This window comes from Tupaia chinensis, unplaced genomic scaffold (assembly GCF_000334495.1).
Source record: "Tupaia chinensis unplaced genomic scaffold, TupChi_1.0 Scaffold000226_1, whole genome shotgun sequence".
Lineage (NCBI taxonomy): Eukaryota > Metazoa > Chordata > Mammalia > Scandentia > Tupaiidae > Tupaia > Tupaia belangeri.
Window position 1 is genome coordinate 7377640 of NW_006159701.1, and position 24555 is coordinate 7402194.

The 24555-nt window shown below is 43.0% G+C and overlaps 1 protein-coding gene across 3 annotated transcripts in view; it reads right to left on the reverse strand.

The window, feature by feature from the left end:
- PTPN11 (protein tyrosine phosphatase non-receptor type 11) overlaps nt 1-24555 on the reverse strand; it is an 84246-nt gene that overhangs the window by 42483 nt on the left and 17208 nt on the right. For 2 of the 3 annotated variants that reach the window (XM_006147970.3, XM_027771635.1), the window contains exons 2-6: nt 12153-12275; nt 9379-9573; nt 6702-6894; nt 3714-3830; nt 2132-2245 (exon numbers count right to left, since the gene is read on the reverse strand). In XM_006147970.3, coding sequence (XP_006148032.1) covers nt 2132-2245; nt 3714-3830; nt 6702-6894; nt 9379-9573; nt 12153-12275 — 742 coding nt within the window. The remainder of the gene's footprint in view (nt 1-2131; nt 2246-3713; nt 3831-6701; nt 6895-9378; nt 9574-12152; nt 12276-24555) is intronic. The other variant, XM_014587644.2, reaches the window with a different exon arrangement.

The window sequence follows — 24555 nt, forward strand, 5'->3', positions numbered from 1 at the left end:
ACTCTTTCCACTTGGGCTGTAGTGTCCATAACAATGTTTACTGCTTGTATGTCCTCCAGCCTTTCGGTCCCTGCCATAGAGTACTGACAATCGGTATATGTTAAGGGGAAATGTCTCTTTCATTGCCTGACTTGCTTCATTCAGCAACAAACCTTCCATAGTCGTCCACTTTCTATCAAATTCCAGGGCGCTGTTGTTTTTTTATGGCTGACTATTATTCCCTGGAGTATATGTGCCTTTATTCATTTTTTTAATCCTCCAGTTCTTCAGTCCACAGGATCCTGGACACACACATGCACTCCCAGCATGTTTTCAAGGGACTAAAACCTCAGTCTGCATGTGGCCTCCAGCTCCATGGTCCAGCACACGACTGGCTACACCAGAGAGGCTGAGGTAATTTTGTTATTGTTAAAAATAAATAAATAAATAACAATTTTTGGGGGCCGGCATGTTGTGTGGTGGTTAAGGGTGCTGAACTTCCACATGGCTGACCATGGTTCGAGCCCCAAACATGGCAGCTTGCTTCCTCACTTTCTCTCTCTCTCTCTCTCTCTCTCTTTCTCTCTGTCCTTCTCTGGTCAAATTAAAATAAATAAATAAAGTTAAATAAAATAATCCTTTTTTAAAAAAACTGATTTTTAGAGGTCTGGTGCTAGTACAGTGGTAATGTAGCTGAACTGCCTGGGAAGGGTCCTGAGTTCATGCTTCGGGACCTCCCTACACATGCTGAACACACACACATATGCATCCCTATGATCCAGGCAACGGGGATGGAACACAGCATGAAGACTCTACTGGGGAACTCTCTCTCTTCAGCATGGATACTCTCTCTCTTCCTCACACTAAACTATCCTAATTTTTAACTTTTAAAAAATTATTTATTTGGGGCCGGCAGGTGGTGTGGTAGTTAAAGGCGCTGGACTCCCACATGGCTGACCACGGTTTGAATCCCAGACCTGACGGCTTGCTTTTTTCTTTCTCTCTCTCTGGTCAAATTTAAAAATAATAATAATAACAAATGGAAATAAATAAATAAATATTTTTTAAAAAATCAGCATGAGTAGCAACCATCATTTTTTTTAACACATAGCACACGAAATGTTAACAGCAGTCACCCAAAGTAGGAAAAGATGCACGCACATGCTATTCACTGTAATGCTCTTTCTAATACATCTGGAAACTACTCAAATGCCCATCAATAGGTTGAATAAACTATGGTACAATCACACGAGAAAGTATGCAGTAAAAAATAGCATGAAGACTATTTCTTCACTGGCTAGAATATCGACAATTTGTTAATGCCAGTTGGCAGATACACTGCTATAATATACTATCCTCTCTGCTTGTATATATACTTGACATTCTCCATAATACCAAGTTTTGGAAAAACAGGTTTTTCATTCAGTATTTTTTTTTTAAAGTTTAGGTATTTATTTCTTCCAAGGGAGAACAAGACACTCCCAATAGGGTCCTACCCAACAGTGTACCCCCAGTCTTGGCCATCCAGGATCACAGGCGTGTGTGTGCCCTGTGCGTACAGAGAAGCTCCAGGAGAACCAGGGACTTCCCTGTGGAAGTTCGGTTGCGGTACTGCTGCACCACCGTCTGGCCCCCATTCAAACTGGAGCATAGCACATTCTCATCAGGGATGGTCTCCTCCCCAAGACGGCTTCAGGGAAGAAACCGGTTCATTTAATGTTTTGAAGTTATCCGATTGAACTCCTAAAGTGCAGCCACCAAGATGTATTTCTCTTTTTCTTATTCACTGCAACAAGGCTGTAGATTCTTTCTGGAGACCCCAGTGAATGCTGGAAATCTTCCAAAAGAATTAGATCCGTTTGTTTCTCTGGGATTTTGCCAGTGGCCCAAACCAAAAGAGACAAATGGAGCTGTTGGCTCATCCATTTAATACTCACTGCCAACTCCCTTCCCTCAGAACAGAACACCCTTCCTATGCAAAGCAGCTTCCTTGGCATCATATCCCACGTCCATCAATGGCCAAGTTAAGAAAGGGTGTCAGGGTATCAGATTCAAGTCCTTCAAGATGGAATTCTCAAACACAAGACCAACTTCTCTCCCATTAAAAAGAGTCTTTAATGACTAATGTAAAAACAATTTTTTAATAACTTACCTCGAATTCTTCCCAAAAACCTTGTTTGACTTTATCTGTGGTCTCAGCTAATTTGCTTAGTTCTCGAACTCGACTTTCTATTTCAGCAGCATTAATACGAGTTGTGTTGAGGGGCTAATCAGATCCAGCAGTTGGTATAAAATGAAGAAAACATTTTTAAAAAAAGGTGTTAATACCAAAAACAAACAAACAAAAACAAAAACAAAAAAAAAAGAGGTTTCTACTTTGGTATTCATGAAAGCAAAGACAGGGGTTCACAGGACAAGATAATTTGCAATAAAAGTTTTCGAGTATAGTTTCACTTTTTTGTTTTCTCTTGCCAAGAAATCTATTTTTTTTTTGGGCTAAACACATACTTTTCTGATATAAATTCAAACCCATTTTCAAACCCCATAAATGTGGGCTGGCTCCATGGCACAGAGATAATGTGCTGCCCAAGAGAATCAGCATCCCACATGGAAATCACGGTTTGACTCCCCAACCAGTCTACCTGAAACACACAGGGTATGTGTGAGTGCCTGAGATCCAACAGCTGGAGGGTGCTCATCTCTCTCTCTCTCTCTCCCTCTCTCTCTCTCAGTCTCTCTCACATGTATACACGCTCTATCATAAACAAAGAAAGTGTACATATAAAATACATAGATATTCAAATATAATTTATGTGTATGTGTGTGTGTATACATATACATATATATATTTAGAGAGAAGTATTTTTTGAGAAGAGTAGCCTCTGAAATACCAGCAATTCCAAAATGAATAAATGTGATCCCCTATGGATCTGTAGTGAAAACTTCAAGAAACCTTCCTTTAAAAACCTCTGTGAGGGGGCCAGTGGGTAGCACGGTAGTTACAGTGCTGAACTCCCACATAGCCAAAGGCTGTTCAAGTCCTAGACCCAGTAGCTTGAAAAAATCACACCGGGTGCATGTGGGTGTATATCCACAATCCCAGGAGGAAAATGGAGGAAGAGGAGGGATTGCAGCCTAGCCACCCCCATGGGGGTCATTTCTCACCTTCCTTCTCACTGTCTCTGTCTCTGGCGAGCATATACTATGGCAAAAATTAAAAAACAAGAACAAACAAACAAAAAACTTCTATCAGGTCAGGCTAGCCTGGTGGATAAGGTGGCTGGATCCCACATGGCCAACTTTGCGGCTTCAGTCCTTGACCTTGTGGCTTGGAAAACACACCGGGTATATGTGCATGCATGCCCAAAATCCTGTGAGGAGAATGAAGAAGAAATGCAGTGTGACCATGCCTCCTGGGGGGTGCTTTCTCACTTTCTCTCTCTCTTCTCTAACAAGCGTACACACCACATAGTAAAACTAAAAACAAAAATACCCTAAAAGACCTTTTCAGATACTTATGGAAATGATATGACTTCTGGAATCCATTTTCAAACTTGCTAAGAGTCAGCAGTGAGCACAGTAAAGAATGATTTGATGGGTTGATCACAGCTGGTGACAGGTACGTGGAGCTTGACAACTGGCGATACCCTTCCGCCCACCTCTGTCTGGACCGATCTCTCCTAAGATTTGTAAAACTCCAAGTGGAGAAGGTGCTTTAACTTCCATCCCCTCACCTGCTTGAGCTGTAGTACTGTGCCCAGCGTTTCCACCATAGGATTCTTCTTGTAATGTTCCACAAGATCTGTCAAAGAATCAAACCGTTCTCCTCCACCGACATCGTATTTCAGTTCCTTTCGAGACAAAACGATACTGTTTATTATCCCATTGTTCTATCACTGCTTTTCCAGCACCCCCATGCCCACTGCAGCTTTATTCACAATAACCAGTAGACAGAAGCAGCCTGTGTCCATCAAGAGATGAACAAGGAAAATGTGGGGGATATTCTGATATACATATACACACACGCAATTAAATTTTTAAAAATCCTGCTATCCAGACACAAAGGACACATATTATAGGGACCAGCAGTTGATGTAATGGCTACGTCACTGGATTCCCAGGTAGTCAACTGCGGTTTGAGTCCCGGACCGGGCAGCTTAAACTCTGGCTGGGCGTGTATGCGTGCATGCCCGAGATCCCGAGAGGAGAATGGAGAAGAGATTATGGCGTGGCCATCCCTCCTGGGGGGTGATTTCTCGCTTTCTGTCTCTCTGTCTCGCTGGCGAGTGCATGCGCCCTATAGCAAAAACCTCTCAGAAAAAAAAAAAAAAAAAAAAAAAAAAAAATATTTTATGATTTTTATATATGATTTCATCTAGATGAAATGTCCAAAACAGGCAAATTGACAGAGAAAGACAATCGATTAATGATCGCCATGGCTGGGGGAGAGAGGAGTATGGAGAACAGCTATTACTGGGTACAGGGTTTCTTTCTGAGGTGATGAAAACGTTCTGGACTGGGCCAGCAGGTGACATGGTGGTTAAGGCTCAGGACAATCCTACATGGTTGACCACAGTTTGAGTAATGGAACTGGTGGCTTGCTTTCTCACTTTCCCTTTCTCTCTGTGTCTCTTTCTGGTCAAATTAAAATAAATGAAATTAATAAATAAAATTAAATAAATAATTCTATTTTAAAAAGAAGAGAGAAAATGTTCTGGACTTAGATAGTGGTATTGGTTGCACAATTTTGTGAGTACAGTAAAAACCACTACATTGTCTACTTTTAAAAAGTAAACACTACGGGGAACCAGCAGTTAGCGTAATGGCTATGTCGCTGGACTCTCACGTAGTCGACCACGGTTCATGTCCCGGACCCGGTGGCTTAGAACTCACGCCGGGCGCGTGTGCGTGCGTGCCCAAGATCCCAAGAGGAGAATGGAGGAGAAGGGATTGTGGCGTGACCATCCCCCCTGGGGGGTGATTTCTCGCTTTCTGTCTCTATGTCTCTTTCTGTCTGTCCAGCGAGCACACGCGCCCTATAGTGAAAATCTCTCCAAAAAAAAAAAAGTAAACACTATGGTGTATGAGTTATATCTCAATACAGTTATCATTTTAAAAACATTTTTTAATTAGAAACTGAAGCACAGGACCAGCAGGTAGCATAATGGTTATATTGCTGGACTCACACATAGTCTACTGCAGTTCAAGTCCTAGACCTGGTGGCTTAAAACTCATGCCAGGCATTTGTGTGTGTGTGTGTGTGTGTGTGTGTGTGTATGCCCAAAATCCTGAGGAGAATGAAGGAGAAGGAATTGCAATATGGCCACCCCCACCCACCCGAGGGTAATTTCTCGCTTTCTGTCTCTATCTCTCCAGCAAGCGCATGTGCCCTATAGCAAAAATCTCTCTTAAAAATAAATAAATAACCTGAAGCATAGGACCAGCAGGTAGTGTGGAGGTTAAGGTGCTGGATCTCACCTGACCGGCTGTGAAAAATCACGCCAGGCACATGTGCTCGTGTGCCCAAAATCCCAAGAGGAGAGTGGAGAAGGGTTGGGGTATGGCCATCTCCCCGAGGTGTTTTTTTCACTTTCACTCTCTCCTTCTCTGTGTTATGGTGTGGCCCTCCCTTCTGGGGGGTGATTTCTTATTCTCTCTCTCTCTATGGCAAGTACACCCATCCTATAGCAAAAACTAAAAAAAAAAATCAAACAAACAAAAAACTGGAGCATAGGGCTTAGCAGGTAGTATGATAGATAAGGTGCTGGTTCCCACATGGCCAACTTGAGGTTCAAGTCCTGGACCCAGAAGCTTGAGAAAAATCACGATGGGCACATGTGCGTGTGTGCCCAAAATCCCAAGAGGAAAACTGATGAGAAGGGACTGCATTGCCGCGTGGCCATCCGACCCAGAGTGATGTCTTACTTTCCCTCCCTCTCTGTCTCTCTTGGGCAAGTATAAACGCCCTATGGCAAAAATCTTAAAAAAAAAAGAAAAGAAAAGGCACTAAATGGGGGCTACCAGGTGGCATGGTGGTTAAGGTGCTGGACACTCCCGCATAACTGACTACGGATCAAGTCCCGGATCTAGTGGCTTCCTTTCTCACTCCCCTCACCCCCCGGATTTAATTATGTGTCTCTCTCTGGTCAAATTAAAATAAATGAATGAATAAATAAAATTAAATTTTAAAAAAAGCACTAAATGAACAGTTTCTATTTAGGAAACTAGGTCAACCTCCGTGGTTCAGTTACCACTTCGTTCTGTTTGTTTGTTTACTTTCATTTAGACGGGTCTGAACTGTGTCGACAGCCTCCCGCCTCAGTCTCCCAAGTAGTTGGTCAGTCACCATTTAAAGAACAAGAAACAGTTCAGTTCTCCCAGCCTTAACTCAGGGACTCTAACACAGTTACAGGCTGGCCTAGGGCAGCCCTAAAGAGGAGCTGAGGCCAAGACTTTAGAAGCTAAGACTTTGACACAGACTTCAGCTGCCATCAGACACAGGCAGGTTAGATGCCGCAGGGCAGAAGGTGGTGTGAATAAATAATCTAAGAGAGTTTTGAAATGATGGGACAATTATAATAAACAATATACCAAAAGTGGAGATGAAGATGCCCTGGACTAAATGAGCAAAGAGAATCTGACTCTGCATGTAATGGTATGTCTTCTCTCAGCAAAAAATTCAACCGACGTTTTCCCAGACCCATGGTTCACCAGAGCTTTACCTGACAGCGAATCATGACATGAGTCACTTTAGATTTGCCGTCATTGCTCTCCCCTTTGTCATCACCGGTGCGGACAGACAGAACGAAATCTCCAGGGTGGCTCTGGCTCTCTCGCACAAGAAAGCTACCATGTTTTCCTTTCTCGGTTAGTAATTTCTCTGCTTCTTTCCCAGAGAGGTGTCCATGAAACCACCTAGATTTTTAAAAAGGAAAATACATTGAGTTCTGCCACAGGTTCGTGATACTCTCGCACAAAACTGCTATGTACAATCGTCACTCCTAAGGACAATTAAAACCAGACACAATCCTCCAAGGAATGGACTGATCCCATGGAAGACAGAATTTACATTCCAGACAGGCATGAAAAAATGACAAAAATGTTAAGAATGGTCACTTAACTTCTTAAGTGTGTCATTTAAAGATAAATGTCCTCAATCTTTCCTATTTCCTTTTAAATCTCCCGTCTTCTCTTAAAACTGCAGTTTGCATTTTTCCATTGCCCGGCCCTAAACAAACTATTTAATTATGGTCAGTTAAAGAAGTTATAATAAAAATTGTAACAGAGGCAGAAAAACATTTTTAATGTCTGCCCTTGCTTTGGTACATGAAGACAAGATTAGAAAGGATCTCTGGGGACCAGCAGACAGTATGATGGTTATATATTGCTGGACTTCCAGGTAGTTGACTATAGTTCGAGTCCTGGACTCGGTGGCTTAAAACTCATGTTGGACGCACGTGCGTGCGTGCGTGCCCAAAATCCTGACAGGAGAATAGAGAAGAAGGGATTGCAGTATGGCTCTCCCCTCTAGTGGGTGAGTTCTTCTTTTCTGACTTTCTGTCTCTCCCTCTCTATCTCTATGGCAAGCACACACATCCTATAGCAAAAATCTCTAAAACAAAAAAAAAGAAAGGATATCTGTTATAAATTAATTGAAGTATTCCAAATTTGTCCATATTTCTGACTTACACTTCAAGGGACTCCAAATTTGCTATCACTGCCTTTGGACTGTGTTATCTCAAACCTTAATGCACATAAGACTTGGGTTGGAGTGTAGGATTTTGCTAAAAATATGAATTCCTGGGGCCAGCTGGCGGCATGGTGGTTAAGGGTGCTGGACTCCCATATGGCTGACCACAGTTCGAGTCCCAAACCTACTGGCTTGCTTTCTCACTTTCTCTCTCTCTCTCTGTCCCTCTTTGGTCAAATTAAAAATAAATAAAGTTAAATAAAAATAATTATTTTAAAAATATGTGAATTCCTATGTCCCAAAACCAGAGATATCAATACACTTAAGTCTGAGTGGGACCCAGGAATACGCATTTTAGCCAGCTCATGGTTACAATGGTTAAAACCCGCAATCCTGATGTAGGCCAGCCAAGGCTGTCCAAGGACAACCACTGAGACAACACTGCTCTAAGTCACCACAGAAACCTCCCAACACGGTCGTAGTAATCACATGGCATTTTCCCTCAGCATTTTGCTGAGAAAGCGGGCACTACCACGGCAGGCAACGCCAATGGCGCATTACTAACGTATATTTTTGAGTTGTTTTTCATCCACATTCAACAGAAAAGAGTAAAATCTAGAAATATACTATACAAAGTTAGCTGACAGCCTTTTGCTTGAAGCTGGATATTGAAATTAACAGCACGTAATGGCACTGACAAAGGTGTAAGCTGAAAAAAGAAACCTGACGGTGCAAATACACACACCTAATTAAGAAACCCTGAATTCGTACTGGGTCAGAGGGGAGACTGGGACTGCTGAAAGCAAAATATCATCAACACAAATAAGTCAAGCCCTGGTTTTCACCATCTGAGTTCCCATGACCTCTAAAATAACACAGGTCTCCTTAAGCAAGGACATTCTCACATACTGGTGGACGTCACATTAACGGAACTGATGGAAAGGGCTGACCCTCTGAGTCCTCTGTTCTCCTACTTCTGAGCTTAAACTGACATCTGTTGGTGGCATAGCTGAATAGCTGAAGAGTTGGTCTGGAGCCAGCACAGAGCGGCTACCACTTTGGTTCCTCCATTGTACTTTGTTTTCCTCTAACAACTCTCAAAGTGGTTCAGCTAAAATACAGTAAATCTTAAAATTACTGCATGTAGCAAGTGCATACAGGGACAGTTTGTAAGCGCTGCAGGAGGATGTGCAGCACTTACTGAAGGTTTTGCAAGAAAAGGTGCTTGAGGTGCTTGACCCTATTTTTCTTACTTTCATAATACTTTTAAGATTACGGCTTGAGGGAACCAGCAGTTAGCGTAACGGCTATGTCGCTGGACTCCCACGTAGTCGACCGCGGTTCGCGTCCTGGACCTGGTGGCTTAAAACTCACGCCGGGCACGCGTGCGTGCGTGCCCATGATCCCGAGAGGAGAATGGAGGAGAAGGGATTGCGGCGTGACCATCCCCCCTGGGGGGTGATTTCTCGCTTTCTGTCTCTATGTCTCTCTCTGTCTGTTTGGCGAGCGCACGCGCCCTATAGCGAAAATCTCTCTCACCTATAGCAAAAATTTCTCCCAAAAAAAAAAAAAAAAAGATTACGGCTTGAGAAATAAATATAAGCCTTTGGAGTCATTATACAGTCACACAGAGACCCTCACAATGCATTCGGGTAACTCGTGTGGTTCACAGGAGATGCACACTTGGTAGTCACTGAAATGCCACTGACCTTTCAGAGGTAGGATCTGCACAGTTCAGAGGATATTTGAGCTCAATAACATCTCCATTCTTCTCCTTTAACTGCCCGTGGTGCTCCATGTAATACTGGACCAGTTCAGCCAGAGTGGCAAACTTCTCCCCTCCGTACAGGTCATAGTAATCACCAGTGTTCTGAATCTTGATGTGGGTGACAGCTCCATTCCTTCTAAAATAGTCCATTGGAAAGAAGGGAGGGGAGACAAATAACGAGTTAGATTAGTAAACTGGATCTCACATTCAATGTCAGATTTCATCCAAACAGTGAAACAAAACCAAAGAATGAATTTACCCCTTTTTGGTAACAAATACAACAGACAACATAACCAGCCAATCAAGTCAGCAATACAGGATTTTATTAGTTTCTTTACCTTGTCTAGATTCTATTTTGAATGGCTGACCTATCAAACTGCATACATACGTGACAATACTTGTATTCTTCTCATCATTAACTGGTCAATGATATATATCATTAAAAACAAACTTTATTATAACCGAGCAAATCTACCCCTAAGTATTTTGTCCAAAAGAAGTTGTATAGCCACTAAAATATTTGTATAAGAATATTTGCTGTGGGGCCAGCAGGTGGCATGGTGGTTAAAGTGCTAGACTCCCACATGGCAGACCACAGTTTGGGTCTGGACCTGGTGGCTTTCTCACTTTCCCTCTCTCTGTCTATCTTTGGTGAATTAAATAATAATAAATAAAATTAAATAAACAACTTTAAAAAAAGAAAAAGAATATCTGCTATAATTTTATTAACAAAAAAATTTCTGGTCCCAGCAGGTAGCAGGGGTGGTTAAGGTGCTGGACTCCACATGGACAATTGTTCAAGTCCCAGATCTGGTGGCCTGAGAATCACACCAGGTGTGACACATCCAGGGGGAAAATGTACTAGAGAAGGGGCTGTGGTATGGTCATCTCCTCTGGGAGGTGATTTTTCACTTTCTCTTTCTCCTGGTGAGTGCACATGTCCTATGACCAAAAAAAAAAAAAAAAAAAAAAAAACTTCAAGTCACACAATCTTCTAGCTAAAACCGATTTATTTTCTTTTCTCCTTTTATGAAAGAGGGAGAAAGGGAGACAGAGTCAGGTATTTTTGACAGTGTGTCACATGTTACAATCCTCCTGCCCTAGTCTCTCAGTTAGCTAGGACTGAGGCATGCGCCTCCACACTGGAATGTTCAGGTCGACCTGGGAACCAAACCAGGACCACCATGCTAAGCTGCCAGCCCCTCATGTAGGGGCATTACCTATGCTAAGCCCTCTGACTCTATTTTAAGACGTAAGATTCCAGGGCCAGCTGGTAGGGTAGTGGTTAAGGCACTGGACTCCCACATGGCTGACCATAGTTCAAGTCCCAGATCTGGCAACTTGAAAATCACGCCAGGAGCACGTGCATGCATCCATGCCCAAAACCTCAGGAGGAGAATGGAGAAGAATTGCAGCATGCCATCACCCTTGGAGGAGGATCTGTCACATTCCCACTCACTCTCTCTCCAGCGAGTGCATGCACCCTACAGCAAAAACCTAACAAAATAAATAAATAAACAAAAAGACCTGAGATTCTCAAACTGTGAGAATTGAACCCAGCTGCTTGAAAAACACACCAGATGGGGACCTGCAGGTGGCATGGTGGCTAAGGCACCGGACACTCCCACATGGCAGACAATAGGTTGAGTCCCAGTCCTGGTGGATTGTTTTCTCACTTTCTCTCTCTTCTCTCTCTCTCGTCAAAATAAAATAAATGGATAAATAAATAAAATTAAATAATTCTTAAAAAAAAAAAAGAAAGAAAGAAAAGAAAAACACACCAGATGTAAGCATGTACACCAAAATCCCAAAAGGAAAATGGAGGAAAAGGGACTGTGACATGGCCATTCCAGAAGGTTTCCTCTCTCTCTCTCTCTCTGTCCATCTTTATCTAGTGAGTGCATGTGCCTTGTTACAAAATTAAAAAAAGAAAAAAATTTCCCATCAAGAAATCAACAGGAGGGGCCAGCACGTGGTGTGCTGGTTAAGGCGTTAGACTCCTACATGGTCAACCGTGGTTTGAGTCCCAGACCTAGAGGTTTGATTTCTCTTTCTCTGGTAAGTATACGTGCCCTACAGCAAATTTTAAAATAATAATAAATAAAATTAAATAAGTAACTTTTTTTTTTTTTAAATAAAAAAATGAATCAACAGGAGAGAGGGGAAATGCAGGAGCTATGGTCAAAATGAGTGAAAGCCTGGCCCAGCTGCAGCAGTACGTGCTGACTGAGACCGTTACTGCCAATCCGAGGCCACCTGCGAGGGCCGGGTTTCAGGCCCAGCTTTCCCTAAATTCAGGCATGGTGGTGTGTGCTGTAGTCACAGCTACTCAGGAGGCTGAGGCAGGAAGACAGTGACACAGCAAGACCCTGCCTAAAAAAGAAACACCACACATACATATACACACAACACAATAAAACATTTTAAAAAGTGTGGAAGCTGGCTCAAACTCTAGAGAGCTCCAGAACTCACGCGTGTGGACCGCTCCAACTCGTCCTCACCAAGTCTCTCGGGGGAGAAGAGACTCACGCCCCTTCTACTGGTTCCCAACCCCCTCACTGTAGGAGGTCACACACCCTGAGCCCTAGACGCATGCCACTTCTTCCGCAAGGCCTCCCCGCAGTGGAGCAGACAACCTTCCAACTAAGTGAGAGTGTAGTTTTACCACTTCCTACCTGGAAAACCCTCTGGCATTCTCTCTTACTTCCCACTTACCTAACAGAAAGCGTGAAGTCTCCAGGGTTGCTTTTACTGGGTCTTGCCAAAAAACTGCCATCAACTCCTCTCGTCAGCAGTAGGTTTTCTGCCTCTACGCCGGTGATATTTGGGTGAAACCATCTTGAGAAAGAGCAATGGCAAAGGCCTCTGTCAGCATGACTGTTCAGACCAGCACAGCGAAGATGTCTCAGGAGGGGAAGAGCTAACAAAACCACAACCGAGCCCGCCCTGTCCCTTCACCCCACTGGTCACCACTCCCCACCCTTCTTTTAGTAGAGACCTGGGAGCCTGCTAGCACATTAGGTGGGACAGGGGGCACAGTCTCTGCAACTGGGGTTGGGCTGTGAAGACAGTGCACCCGTAGAGTCAGGAAACAGCACACGGAATGAGATTAGGCACCTGAATAAGCAAGTAAAGAAATAAACTGCTGAAGTAAGCACAGACACTAGCAGAAGCCAGGTTTCTCGTTCTTGGTGGGGCAGGAGGCACAAATATGGAAAGGGAGAAAAAGCCAGAATAAATCCTGTGCTGACAGTCTGAATCAGAGGCGTCACATAACCTCTTAATTTTTAATCTACGTGAAGAGTTAGATATGAAAATAGAAATGTATGCCTCTGGGTTTGTGTGTACATAAACTCACACACACGCATGCATGCATGCACACACACACACACGCATTCCCCAGCTCGCTCTTCTGAAAGGGTTTGGAAGCAATGATTTCTCAGTAGTGATCAGTGCACCTGACACTCTTACCTTCCTAGGTTTCTAATACCATTATCCAGGAAAAAGGAACTGGGCTACTTGGAGAAATGGCTCATTGCAAGTCTGGGGCAGTAAAAGGAAAAGAAGATAAGCTTGGGAGTCGGACAGCAGAGCAGCAGAGAAACCTGACGCTCTGAGAGGCTGAGCCACACGGGAAGGTTCCAGGTTCATGTCTAGAGACCTCCCTGAGTACACGAGGCACAAGTCCAATGATCTGGGGCTGGCTAAACTGGGGTGGATCACGGTCATGTGAAGACCCTGTTAGGGTGGTATCTCTGCCTCTATCACTCACAGAACTAAATAAAAACTTACAAAAAAAAAAAAAAAAAAAAGATGATGAGTTTGGAACATCTTCCGGTGCCACAGTGAGAAACATTCCAACGAGGATATGTCAGACACAGCTAGGATCCAGCGAGAAAGGAGGGATCATTTGTACCTCAAAATAAGCAATATTAATGGATTATCAAATAAAGTAGAGCAAACCAAAAGTTCATAGAGATATTTTTTTAGAGGTTTTTGCTATAGGGCGCGTGTGCTTGCCAGACAGACAGAGAGAGACAGAAAGATAGAAAGCGAGAAATCACCCCCCAGGGGGGATGGCCACGCCACAATCCCTTCTCCTCCATTCTCCTCTTGGGATCTTGGGCACGCACACACAAGCGTCCGGCGTGAGTTTAAGCCACCAGGTCCGGGACGCGAACCGCGGTTGACTATGCGGGAGTCCAGCGACATAGCCATTACGCTAACTGCTGGTCCCATAGAGATATTTTTTAAAACTAATTAAGGTTTCTTGAAAAGTTAAACGTGAATTACTGTATGATCCAGAAATTCCACTCTTGGGTCTATACCTATAATTAAAGACAGGGACTCAAAGAGATATTTGTATCAGAGCAGCATTATTCACAAAAGACAAAAGCTGGAAGTAACCCAAGTCCCCATAGATGGATGAATGGCTAAACAACATGGATGAACCTTGAGGACATTATGTTAAGTCACAAAAGGAGAAATACTGTATGGTTCCACTTATCTGAGGTCACTACAAGAGTCACATTCACAGAAACAGAAAATAGAATGGTGTTGCCAGAGGTTGGGAGAAAGGGGTAACGGAGAGTTAAGTGTTTCGTGGGATAAGGAAACATTCTAGAGCTGGATGGTGGTGACAGCTGCACAGCAAAATGAACATACTTAGCGCCACAGAACTGATACAAGTGGTTAAGGGGCTAGTGGTAAAATGTGATGCTCTATGAGACTGACCCACAGGGAAGGGATTCTGGTTCAAGTCTGGGGACTTCCTTGAGTATGCTGGGCATGCATGTGCCCATGATCTAGGGCTGGCTGAAGCTGGGGCTAGACAGGGGTGTCAAGACCCTGTTAGAGCTGCTGTCTCTCCCTCTCGCTCGCTTGCAGAAGAATAAACTTTTTTTATTTTTTTAAAGAATTATTTTATTTAACTTTATTTATTTAAATTTTACCATAGAGGCACAGAATGAGGGAGAGAAGTAGAAAGAGAAAGCAACCTGCCAGGTCTGGGACTCAAACCACCATCAGCCATGTGGGAATCCAGCACCATTAGCCACCACGCCACCTGCTAGCCCCAAAGAATAAACTGTTTTTAAAAGTAGTTAAAATGGCAGCCAGTTGTAGTTACAATGGGGGCCAGTAGATGGTGTGATGGTTGAGGTGACATGGCCACCTACAGTTCAAGTCTCAGACCTGGCAGCTTCCTTTCTCTCTCTCTTTCTCTCTCTCTAGTGAGCACATGTGCTCTATGGAAAATTTAATGATAATAATAAAATTAAATAAATAATTATTTTTAAAAATATTTTTAAAAATAAAGTTGTGAGACCAGCAGATGGAGTAATGATTACATCACTGGACTCCCATGTAGTCAACTACTGTTTTGAAGCCCAGGATGATACATCTCTTGGGCAAGTTCATTAATCTCTCTCTGCCTCATTTTACCTATAACATATGGATAATAGTGCCTGCCTCAGGCCAGCAGGTGGTGTGTTGGTTAAGGGCACTGGACTCCCACATAGCCAACTATGGTTCAAGTCCTGGACCTGGTGGCTTCCTTTCTCATTTTCTCTCTCTTTCTCTCTCTCTCTCTCTTTTCTCTCTCAGGTCAAATTGGAATATAATAATAATAATAAATAAAGTTAAAAGAGCCTTAGATTGGGACCAGCCAGTGGTGCAGTGATGTGGGTAGCTGAATCTCACATGACCAACTGTGCGGCTGCAGTCCTAGACCTAGTGGCTTGAAAAACACACAGAGTACGTGTGCATGCATGCCCAAAATCTTGAGATGAGAATGGAGAAGAGTCTGCAGAGTAGCCGTCTCCCTGCTTTCTCAATCTCTTCCCTTCCCTGACCCCGTCTCTGTCTCTCTCTCTCGCAATAGCACACACCCTATAGCAAATCAAAAAAAAAAAAAAGGAGCCTTAGATCTACCACAGTTTGATTATTGCTACCTTAATCAAAACATAGAAAGAGGGACCAGCAGTTAATGTAATGGCTATGTCGCTGGACTCCCCTGTAGTTGACCGCGGGTCGAGTCCTGGACCCAGTGGCTTAAACTCACGCCGGGAGCGTGTGCGTGCATGCCCAAGATCCCAAGAGGAGAATGGAGGAGAAGGGATTGCGGTGTGGCCATCCCCCCGGGGGGTGATTTCTGGCTTTTTATCTCTCTGTCTCTCTCTGTCTGGCGAGTGCACGCGCCCTATAGCGAAAACCTCTCCAAGAAAAAGAAAAAAAAAAACATAGAAAGATGATTCTTGACTATAATCTAACATGGACTGTACTTTTTCGTTTTGTTTGATAGAGATTTTTGCTATAGTGTGTGCTTGCCAGAGAGACAGAAAGCGAGAAATTACCCGTCAAAGGGGGGATGGCCATACCAAAATCCCTCTTTTCTCCATTATGCTCTCAGGATTTTGAGCACACTCACACACACACCTAGCATGAGTTTCAAGCTGCTGAGTCCAGGACTCAAACTCCAGTCGACCACATGGGAGTCCAGCACCCCAACTATTATGCAACCTGCTGTCCCTGGATAGTACTTTTGATTAATATAAAAGCACTCAAGTATGAAACAGGTCATTACTTAATACTCTTTAATTTGCCAGCAGGTATGTGCACTCTCCAGAAAGACAGAGAAATGGGGAGAAAACACCTTCCATGGGGCATGGTCATGCCACAATCCCTTCTCCATCCTGCTGAGGTTTTGGGCACATACGCACACATGCCCAGTGTTTCTTTTAAGTGCTAGGGCTGAGATTTGAACTGTGCAGTCAGCCATGTGGAATCCAGCTCCCTTAACAATCCGGCCACAAGCTGATATCCAATACTTTTTTTTTTTTTTTAGAGGTTTTTGCCTTAGGGTGTGTATACTTGCCAGAGAGAGAGAGACAGAGACAGTATGAGGGAAAGTGAGATATCACCCTCCAGAGCCTCGAATCACGCTGCAATCCTCTCTCCTACATTCTCCTTCTGGGTTCTTGAATGCACACACACACATGCTGGCATGATTTTTAAGCTACTGGGTCCAGGCCTCGAACTACAGTCGGCCATGTGGGAGTCCAGTGATGTAACCACTATACCATCCGCTGGTCCCAGTACTCATCTTGAATCCTACTTAGCCTGATATTATTTGGCATCAGTGAAGTTCTTTTTGCTCATTTTTGTTTGGCTTATCCTTGGTCATTCTTTCTGTGCCAATTTGTCTTTTCTAAGCAAGAACACATTTGGATTCTTTTTGGATTCTATCTGACTAAGCCACTCATTAGGGAACTTAATCCATTATCACTGACAGCACATGTACTGTCTCATAGCTACCATTTTCGGCTTTCAACTTTTTATTTCCTTTCTGTTCTTGCTCCATGGCCCCTTCAGTGATTTAAAGGTAGATAGATTGTTTGCAATTCTAAAAAGATTCTAATTGCTTTTAAATTTTAATGATGGCTATATCGCAGTATTTCAAAAATTCCCTACGCCTACAATATTCAAGGGACTGAAAATTCTCTTAGTCTCCCCTCTGTGGAAAGTGGAAGATTCTCTGCTGTTCTCTCTCACCACCCTACCCGGCTATCACTCTACATAAAATAAAATAAAATGCTGCAGGCTCAGCAGATGCATCATTTTAAACACCAGTCATTCAGCTTGGGTTCCCACAACCTACCACGATATGGTCCCTTCCTGTCGCCACTGTCATCTCTGCTTTCTTTTTTAAAAATAGGTTCTAAAAGAATTTCTCAAGGTCGCCCTTGACCTCGCCCCTCTGATGGATGCCTCTGCAGGTACTATTAACTGCTTCTATCAAGATCTTTGTATTTGCCTATCCTGTTTTTCATTCCTATGTAATCTTTCCTTATCTCACCCAGCTATTTCAGGCTGCTCTAACTTTTTCCATCTTGGTAAGAACACAAACATAAACTTCCTAAAATTGTTTTAATTCATTTATTGTATAGATAGGTCTGAAAGTCAAAGAAGGGCCCAGCAGGTGGCATGATGGCTAAGGCACTGGAACCCACATAGCCAACTGAGCAGTATGAGTCCTGGACCCAGTGGCTTGAAAACCACGCTGGGCATGTGCGCATGTGAGCTCAAAATCCCACGGGGAGAATGGAAGAAAAGAGATGGCAGCATGGCCATCCCCCCAGGAGGGGTCATTTCTCATTCTCTCTCACACTCTCTCTCTCTCTCTCTCTCTTTCTCTCTCCAACAAGCACATTTTCCCTATGACAACAACTAAAAAAAAGTTCAACAAATCACCCAAGTTTCCCTTAAATCCTCAGTTGTACTCATCAGATGTAACTACAGTTAACAATGCATTACTCTCCAAAAGGTGTGTAATACATATACTGCACATACTTAGGTATGTGTGCAAACACACTACTCCTTCCATGCTGACCCGTGTCAAACATATACACACACATTTACAGGATCCTCCTGGACTATACCCTGATTCTGTCAAATACTACGGCTTGAAGAGCTCTCTGCATCATACATTCCTTTTAATGACTACACAATTTTTCACTGTATGAATATATGTGAGATCTTCAAAAAGTTTGTGGAAAATATACATTATGTAAAAACTATGCAGATCTCTCGTTTGTGGGACCAAAATCAACTCATACTTCCTGTAAACTTTTTGAAGTCCCTCTCTATTATCCATAACCTAATCCCTACTAATAGGACATTTATGCCATCCCCAGATGTCTTATCATAAATGATGCAGCAGAACAGATCATCAGGATTAGCTTGGCACACTTTACAAATGGATCTACAAATTACATTTTTGGAAATAAAATTGGTCCATACCCACAACTTCTTACTCTGACAAATATTGCTGAATTGCCCTCACGAGATGCCAGTTTAGACAGGCATAAATTAAGTATGAAACCCTCTACTTTGGGGACCAGCAGTTGACGTAATGGCTATGTCACTGGACTCCCATGTAGTCAACTGCGGTTCAAGTCCCAGACCCAGCAGTTTAAACTCACGCTGGACACATATGTGTACGTGCCCAAGATCCCGAGAGGAGAATGGAGGGAAAAGGATTGTGACGTGGCCTGGGGGTGATTTCTTGCTTTCTGTCTCTCTACCTCTCTCTGTCTTTCTGGCGAGTGCATACGTCCTATAGCAAAAACCTCTCCAAAAAAAAATAAAAAAAGAAAGAAACCCCCTACTTTCCCCCACTTTCTCTAATACTACTCATATTAACACTAATACTCTGCATTTCTAACATTCTGCATTTCTTTGTGATACTGAGTACTTTTTCCTGTTTTCAAACCACAATTTTTCCTTTTCTATAAAAGTTGTCAGTTTGTCATTGCTCATTTCCTATTTGATTTCTATTATTAATTTGTAGTCGCTACTGATATAACCAAAAAACTAGCTGTATTACAACTGTGGTGAATATTTGTCTTGGCTTTTTTCCCCTTTTCACTGTTAGTGTATTTTTTTTTTTTCCTACAGAAGTTCATCTCAGCATGGTGAGATTTACAAGATTTTTCCACCGTGGCTTCTGCATTTCTTGCCATGCTTAGAAACTACCAGTTTATAGCACTACAGTGCAATGGAAAGAAGTTAATATATGGAAAATGCTTAAGCCTTTAGAATGTCACCTTTAAAACAGGAGTTTAGTTTTTAGTCAAAAGAAAATACTTACAATTAAGTCCCAGATATTCACAGGGCTCTACAAGGTACAGCCCCTGGCTGACTCTCACGCTTTGAAGACCTCTCTGATATCCTAAAACATGCCACATGTGGCTTTTGCAAATGTATCCCCTAAAGTTCACAAGTTGAAAGCTTAATTCCCATCATAATGGTATTAAAAGGTGGGACTTTTTTAAAAGAAAGCTTTAATTTTATCTATTTTATTTTTTAATTTGCTATAGGGCATGTGTGCTCACTAGACAGAGACAGAAAGAAAGAGAGTGAGAAAGCAAGCCGCAAGGTCCAGGACTCAAACCACATTCAGCCATGTGGGAGTCCAATACCTTAACCACCATGCTACCTGCAGGCCCAAGAGATGGGACTTTCAAGGTGATTATTCCATGAGGCCTCTCCTCCCATGAATGAGTTAATACTGTTATGAGAGGGAGTTATCACAGGAATGATTCTTGGTAAGAGGGATGAATGTGGAACCAGCAGGTGCCATAGTGGTTAAGGGACTAGATTCCCACATGGCCAACCACGGTTTGAGTCCCAGACCTGGTGGCTTGCTTTCTCACCTCTCTCACCTCCGTGTCTCTCTCTGGGCAAAATAGAATAAATGAATGAATAAATAAAATTAATTTTTTTTTAAAAAGGATGAATGCAGCCCTCCCTCTGTTGCTCTCTGTCTCACAAGAGTACTCGTGTCTGCCATGCACCTTTCCACATGGGATGACCCTTGCCCAATGCCTACATCAAGCTCATGGGCTTTCCAGCCTCCAGAACTGTGAGAAATAAGTTTCTTTATAAATGACGCAGTGTGGTATTCTGTAGAGCAGCATAAAAGCAGAGTAAGAGAGGGCACCAAAATCAGATCCCTCATCCTACCTTTTCAAAACACCAAGTGCTTCCCCTGGATGTCACACAATATGGTGTTTAATTGTATTTCCACTACTGCCAGGTTAAAGGCTAGACAGACAGTTCCATGTGGGTAAAGGACATGCCTATTTCTTCACCAGTGTGCCCCTGTTGCTGTCTTTCCCCACATCCACAGCACTGTGACCCACGCCACATCTCTGACTGGAGTGGGATCAACAGAAGGCTGTTAAAGATGACTCATGGAGCCAGACAGAGGCACAACAAAAGATGTGACACTCTGCAAGGCTAACCCACATGGGAAGTTATGGGTTCATGTCCACAAACCATTCTGAATACAACAGGCATGTGAGTAGCTACGATCTACAGCCACCTTGGGTTATATGGCAATGTCAGTGCCCTGTTAGAGGTGCTGTCTCTCTGTCTCTCTGGCTCATGGAGAAAATTAAAAATAATAATAATAAATTAAAAAAAGGCTACTTCCAAGTAGCTACATGGTCAAAAAGAGGCAGCTGGCAGCTGGCAGAGGCAGTCTGCAAACTGGCTCCACCAGCTCTTTATTTGATGGGAAAAAAAATGATTATTGTTTCTAATGGATAGTCACTTGTAATCTTATTTGTAGTGCTAAAGAGGAGATATTTCAGGACCAGCAGATGGCCTAATGGTTATGTTGCTGGACTCCCACATGGCCCACTGTGGTTTGAGTCCTGGGCCTGGCGGCTTGAAATTCACACCAGGTGCGTGTTCATGCCTGCCCAAAATCCCAAGAGGAGACTAGAAGAAAAGGGATTGCGGTGTGGCCATCCCCGCAGGTGATGATTTCTCATTTTCTGTCTCTTAGGTGAGCACACGAACCTGGTAGCAAAAATCTCTTTCTAAAAAAATGAGATTTTTTTCCCCTCTGTATGCTACTGCAGTAGTTTTAGTAAGAACTTGGAAAGTGAAGGTAAAACTTCTGTGTATAAGCCACAAACTTGCCCCCAAAGCCTTTCCCTGCATTTGGAAACACCACATTTTGATACTTTAACTAGGATAACACCAGCAAGAATGCTTCAGCTGCTTCTCTTCTCCTTGGTTACCACGCTGGTACCCTGACAGCACTTCACCCAGTTTTGTTCGATGCTGTGTGTGTTGGTAACCATGGTAATAGATTTTTTAAGACAGTTGCTGAGTGTTAACATGATGACCAGGTGAAGTAGACTACATCATGTAGCCCATTAAACAGTCCCCATGTAAAGCAATGAAATTTGTATTTATCTTGCTGTAACTGGCAAGTTCTATCATGCTGGATGACAGAGGAAGAGAAGCAGAGTCACAAACACCTCCACAGAGGTAGGCACCATTCCCCCCTGCATTCCTCATTTTATTTCATTTTAATACTAATTTTAATCTCAAAATCACATATCCATACACCTATTTCCTTTCTGTTGACTTCACTTAAACTTAATGCACAGTGAAACAAAGACAGTAAATATTTACCATGTCTGTTACACATAGGAACAGCTTTTAACAGAAATTCATCCACCCACATCCCACATTTCTTCCCTTTTTTGGGCGGGGGTTCCTCTTAGCTTCTTATTTATTTATTTTGCTACAAGGTGCACATGCTCACCAAAGAGAGGGGGAGAGAGAGAGAAGAAAAGTGAGAAAACACCCCTTATAAGGACAGCCGTGCCCAAATCCCTTCTTTTCCACTCTCCTCTCACAATTCTGAGCATACAAGCACACATGCCAGCATGCTTTTCAAGTCACTGGTCTAGGGCTCAAAACATGTGATTAGTGGGGCCGGCAGGTGGCATGGTGCTTAAGGGCCCTGGACTCCCACATGGCTGACCAGGTTCAAGTCCTGGACCTGGAGGCTTGCTTTCTCACTTTCTCTCTCTCTCTCTCTCTCTCTCTCTCTCTGTCTCTGTGTGTGTGTGTGTGTGAGTGTGTGTGTGTGTGTCCTTCTCTGGTCAAATTAAAACAAATAAGTTGATAGATAAATAAAGTCAAATAAAATAATCATTAAAAAAAAGAAACATGTGGTCAATCTTGTGGGATCCAGCCACGCCAACCACCAGCAGGCCCAAGACCCACATATTTTCCTATATAAACATGCATCAAAAGAATCCTGAACGCAGTTTGATACTACTAATGGCACCCACACCAGTTCAACACAATTTGTGACAATATTCGCTGCGGCTGCTATTGTACTTAAAACAATTTCAACTGTAGTTCTTTCACTATGCAAGATGGAAAAAGCATGCCATTTCTGTTTTTCCAACTTGGGATTTTTCCTTTTCAGAAACATACGTTTCCACCACTGCCATGTGACACTTCTTGAAACACTTTCATCTTGAAAATCCGAATTCTATTTCTAGTACTCCAGGTTTAAGTTGAAATGACCGTGCCTTGACAAAAGAGAAAATAATTATGCTGCATTTTCCATTTGTTACCTGAAAACAGTAGGTGTTCATATGTTAAATATATTCTTACAATGTCTGGTTGTGTTTACCATTTGGAATTCTTCTACTTAATGTGTGGGAATTTTGCATTATGATTTTTTTAAAGGATTATTTTATTTTATTTTTTTTAAAGTTATTTCTTTTAATTATTATTATTTCTTGTTGTTGTTGTTGAGATTCTTTACTATAGGGCACGCGCACTCGCTGGAAAGACAGAGCAAGACAGAGAGACAGAAAGCGAGAAATCACCCCCCAGGGGGGATGGCCACGCGGCAATCCCTTCTCCTCCATTCTCCTCTCAGGATCTTGGGCACGCACGCACACGTGCCTGGCGTGAGTTTAAGCCACCGGGTCCAGGACTCGAACCATGGTCAGCTTCCATGTGGGTAAAGGACATGCCTATTTCTTCACCAGTGTGCCCCTGTTGCTGTCTTTCCCCACATCCACAGCACTGTGACCCACGCCACATCTCTGACTGGAGTGGGATCAACAGAAGGCTGTTAAAGATGACTCATGGAGCCAGACAGAGGCACAACAAAAGATGTGACACTCTGCAAGGCTAACCCACATGGGAAGTTATGGGTTCATGTCCACAAACCATTCTGAATACAACAGGCATGTGAGTAGCTACGATCTACAGCCACCTTGGGTTATATGGCAATGTCAGTGCCCTGTTAGAGGTGCTGTCTCTCTGTCTCTCTGGCTCATGGAGAAAATTAAAAATAATAATAATAAATTAAAAAAAGGCTACTTCCAAGTAGCTACATGGTCAAAAAGAGGCAGCTGGCAGCTGGCAGAGGCAGTCTGCAAACTGGCTCCACCAGCTCTTTATTTGATGGGAAAAAAAATGATTATTGTTTCTAATGGATAGTCACTTGTAATCTTATTTGTAGTGCTAAAGAGGAGATATTTCAGGACCAGCAGATGGCCTAATGGTTATGTTGCTGGACTCCCACATGGCCCACTGTGGTTTGAGTCCTGGGCCTGGCGGCTTGAAATTCACACCAGGTGCGTGTTCATGCCTGCCCAAAATCCCAAGAGGAGACTAGAAGAAAAGGGATTGCGGTGTGGCCATCCCCGCAGGTGATGATTTCTCATTTTCTGTCTCTTAGGTGAGCACACGAACCTGGTAGCAAAAATCTCTTTCTAAAAAAATGAGATTTTTTTCCCCTCTGTATGCTACTGCAGTAGTTTTAGTAAGAACTTGGAAAGTGAAGGTAAAACTTCTGTGTATAAGCCACAAACTTGCCCCCAAAGCCTTTCCCTGCATTTGGAAACACCACATTTTGATACTTTAACTAGGATAACACCAGCAAGAATGCTTCAGCTGCTTCTCTTCTCCTTGGTTACCACGCTGGTACCCTGACAGCACTTCACCCAGTTTTGTTCGATGCTGTGTGTGTTGGTAACCATGGTAATAGATTTTTTAAGACAGTTGCTGAGTGTTAACATGATGACCAGGTGAAGTAGACTACATCATGTAGCCCATTAAACAGTCCCCATGTAAAGCAATGAAATTTGTATTTATCTTGCTGTAACTGGCAAGTTCTATCATGCTGGATGACAGAGGAAGAGAAGCAGAGTCACAAACACCTCCACAGAGGTAGGCCCCATTCCCCCCTGCATTCCTCATTTTATTTCATTTTAATACTAATTTTAATCTCAAAATCACATATCCATACACCTATTTCCTTTCTGTTGACTTCACTTAAACTTAATGCACAGTGAAACAAAGACAGTAAATATTTACCATGTCTGTTACACATAGGAACAGCTTTTAACAGAAATTCATCCACCCACATCCCACATTTCTTCCCTTTTTTGGGCGGGGGTTCCTCTTAGCTTCTTATTTATTTATTTTGCTACAAGGTGCACATGCTCACCAAAGAGAGGGGGAGAGAGAGAGAAGAAAAGTGAGAAAACACCCCTTATAAGGACAGCCGTGCCCAAATCCCTTCTTTTCCACTCTCCTCTCACAATTCTGAGCATACAAGCACACATGCCAGCATGCTTTTCAAGTCACTGGTCTAGGGCTCAAAACATGTGATTAGTGGGGCCGGCAGGTGGCATGGTGCTTAAGGGCCCTGGACTCCCACATGGCTGACCAGGTTCAAGTCCTGGACCTGGAGGCTTGCTTTCTCACTTTCTCTCTCTCTCTC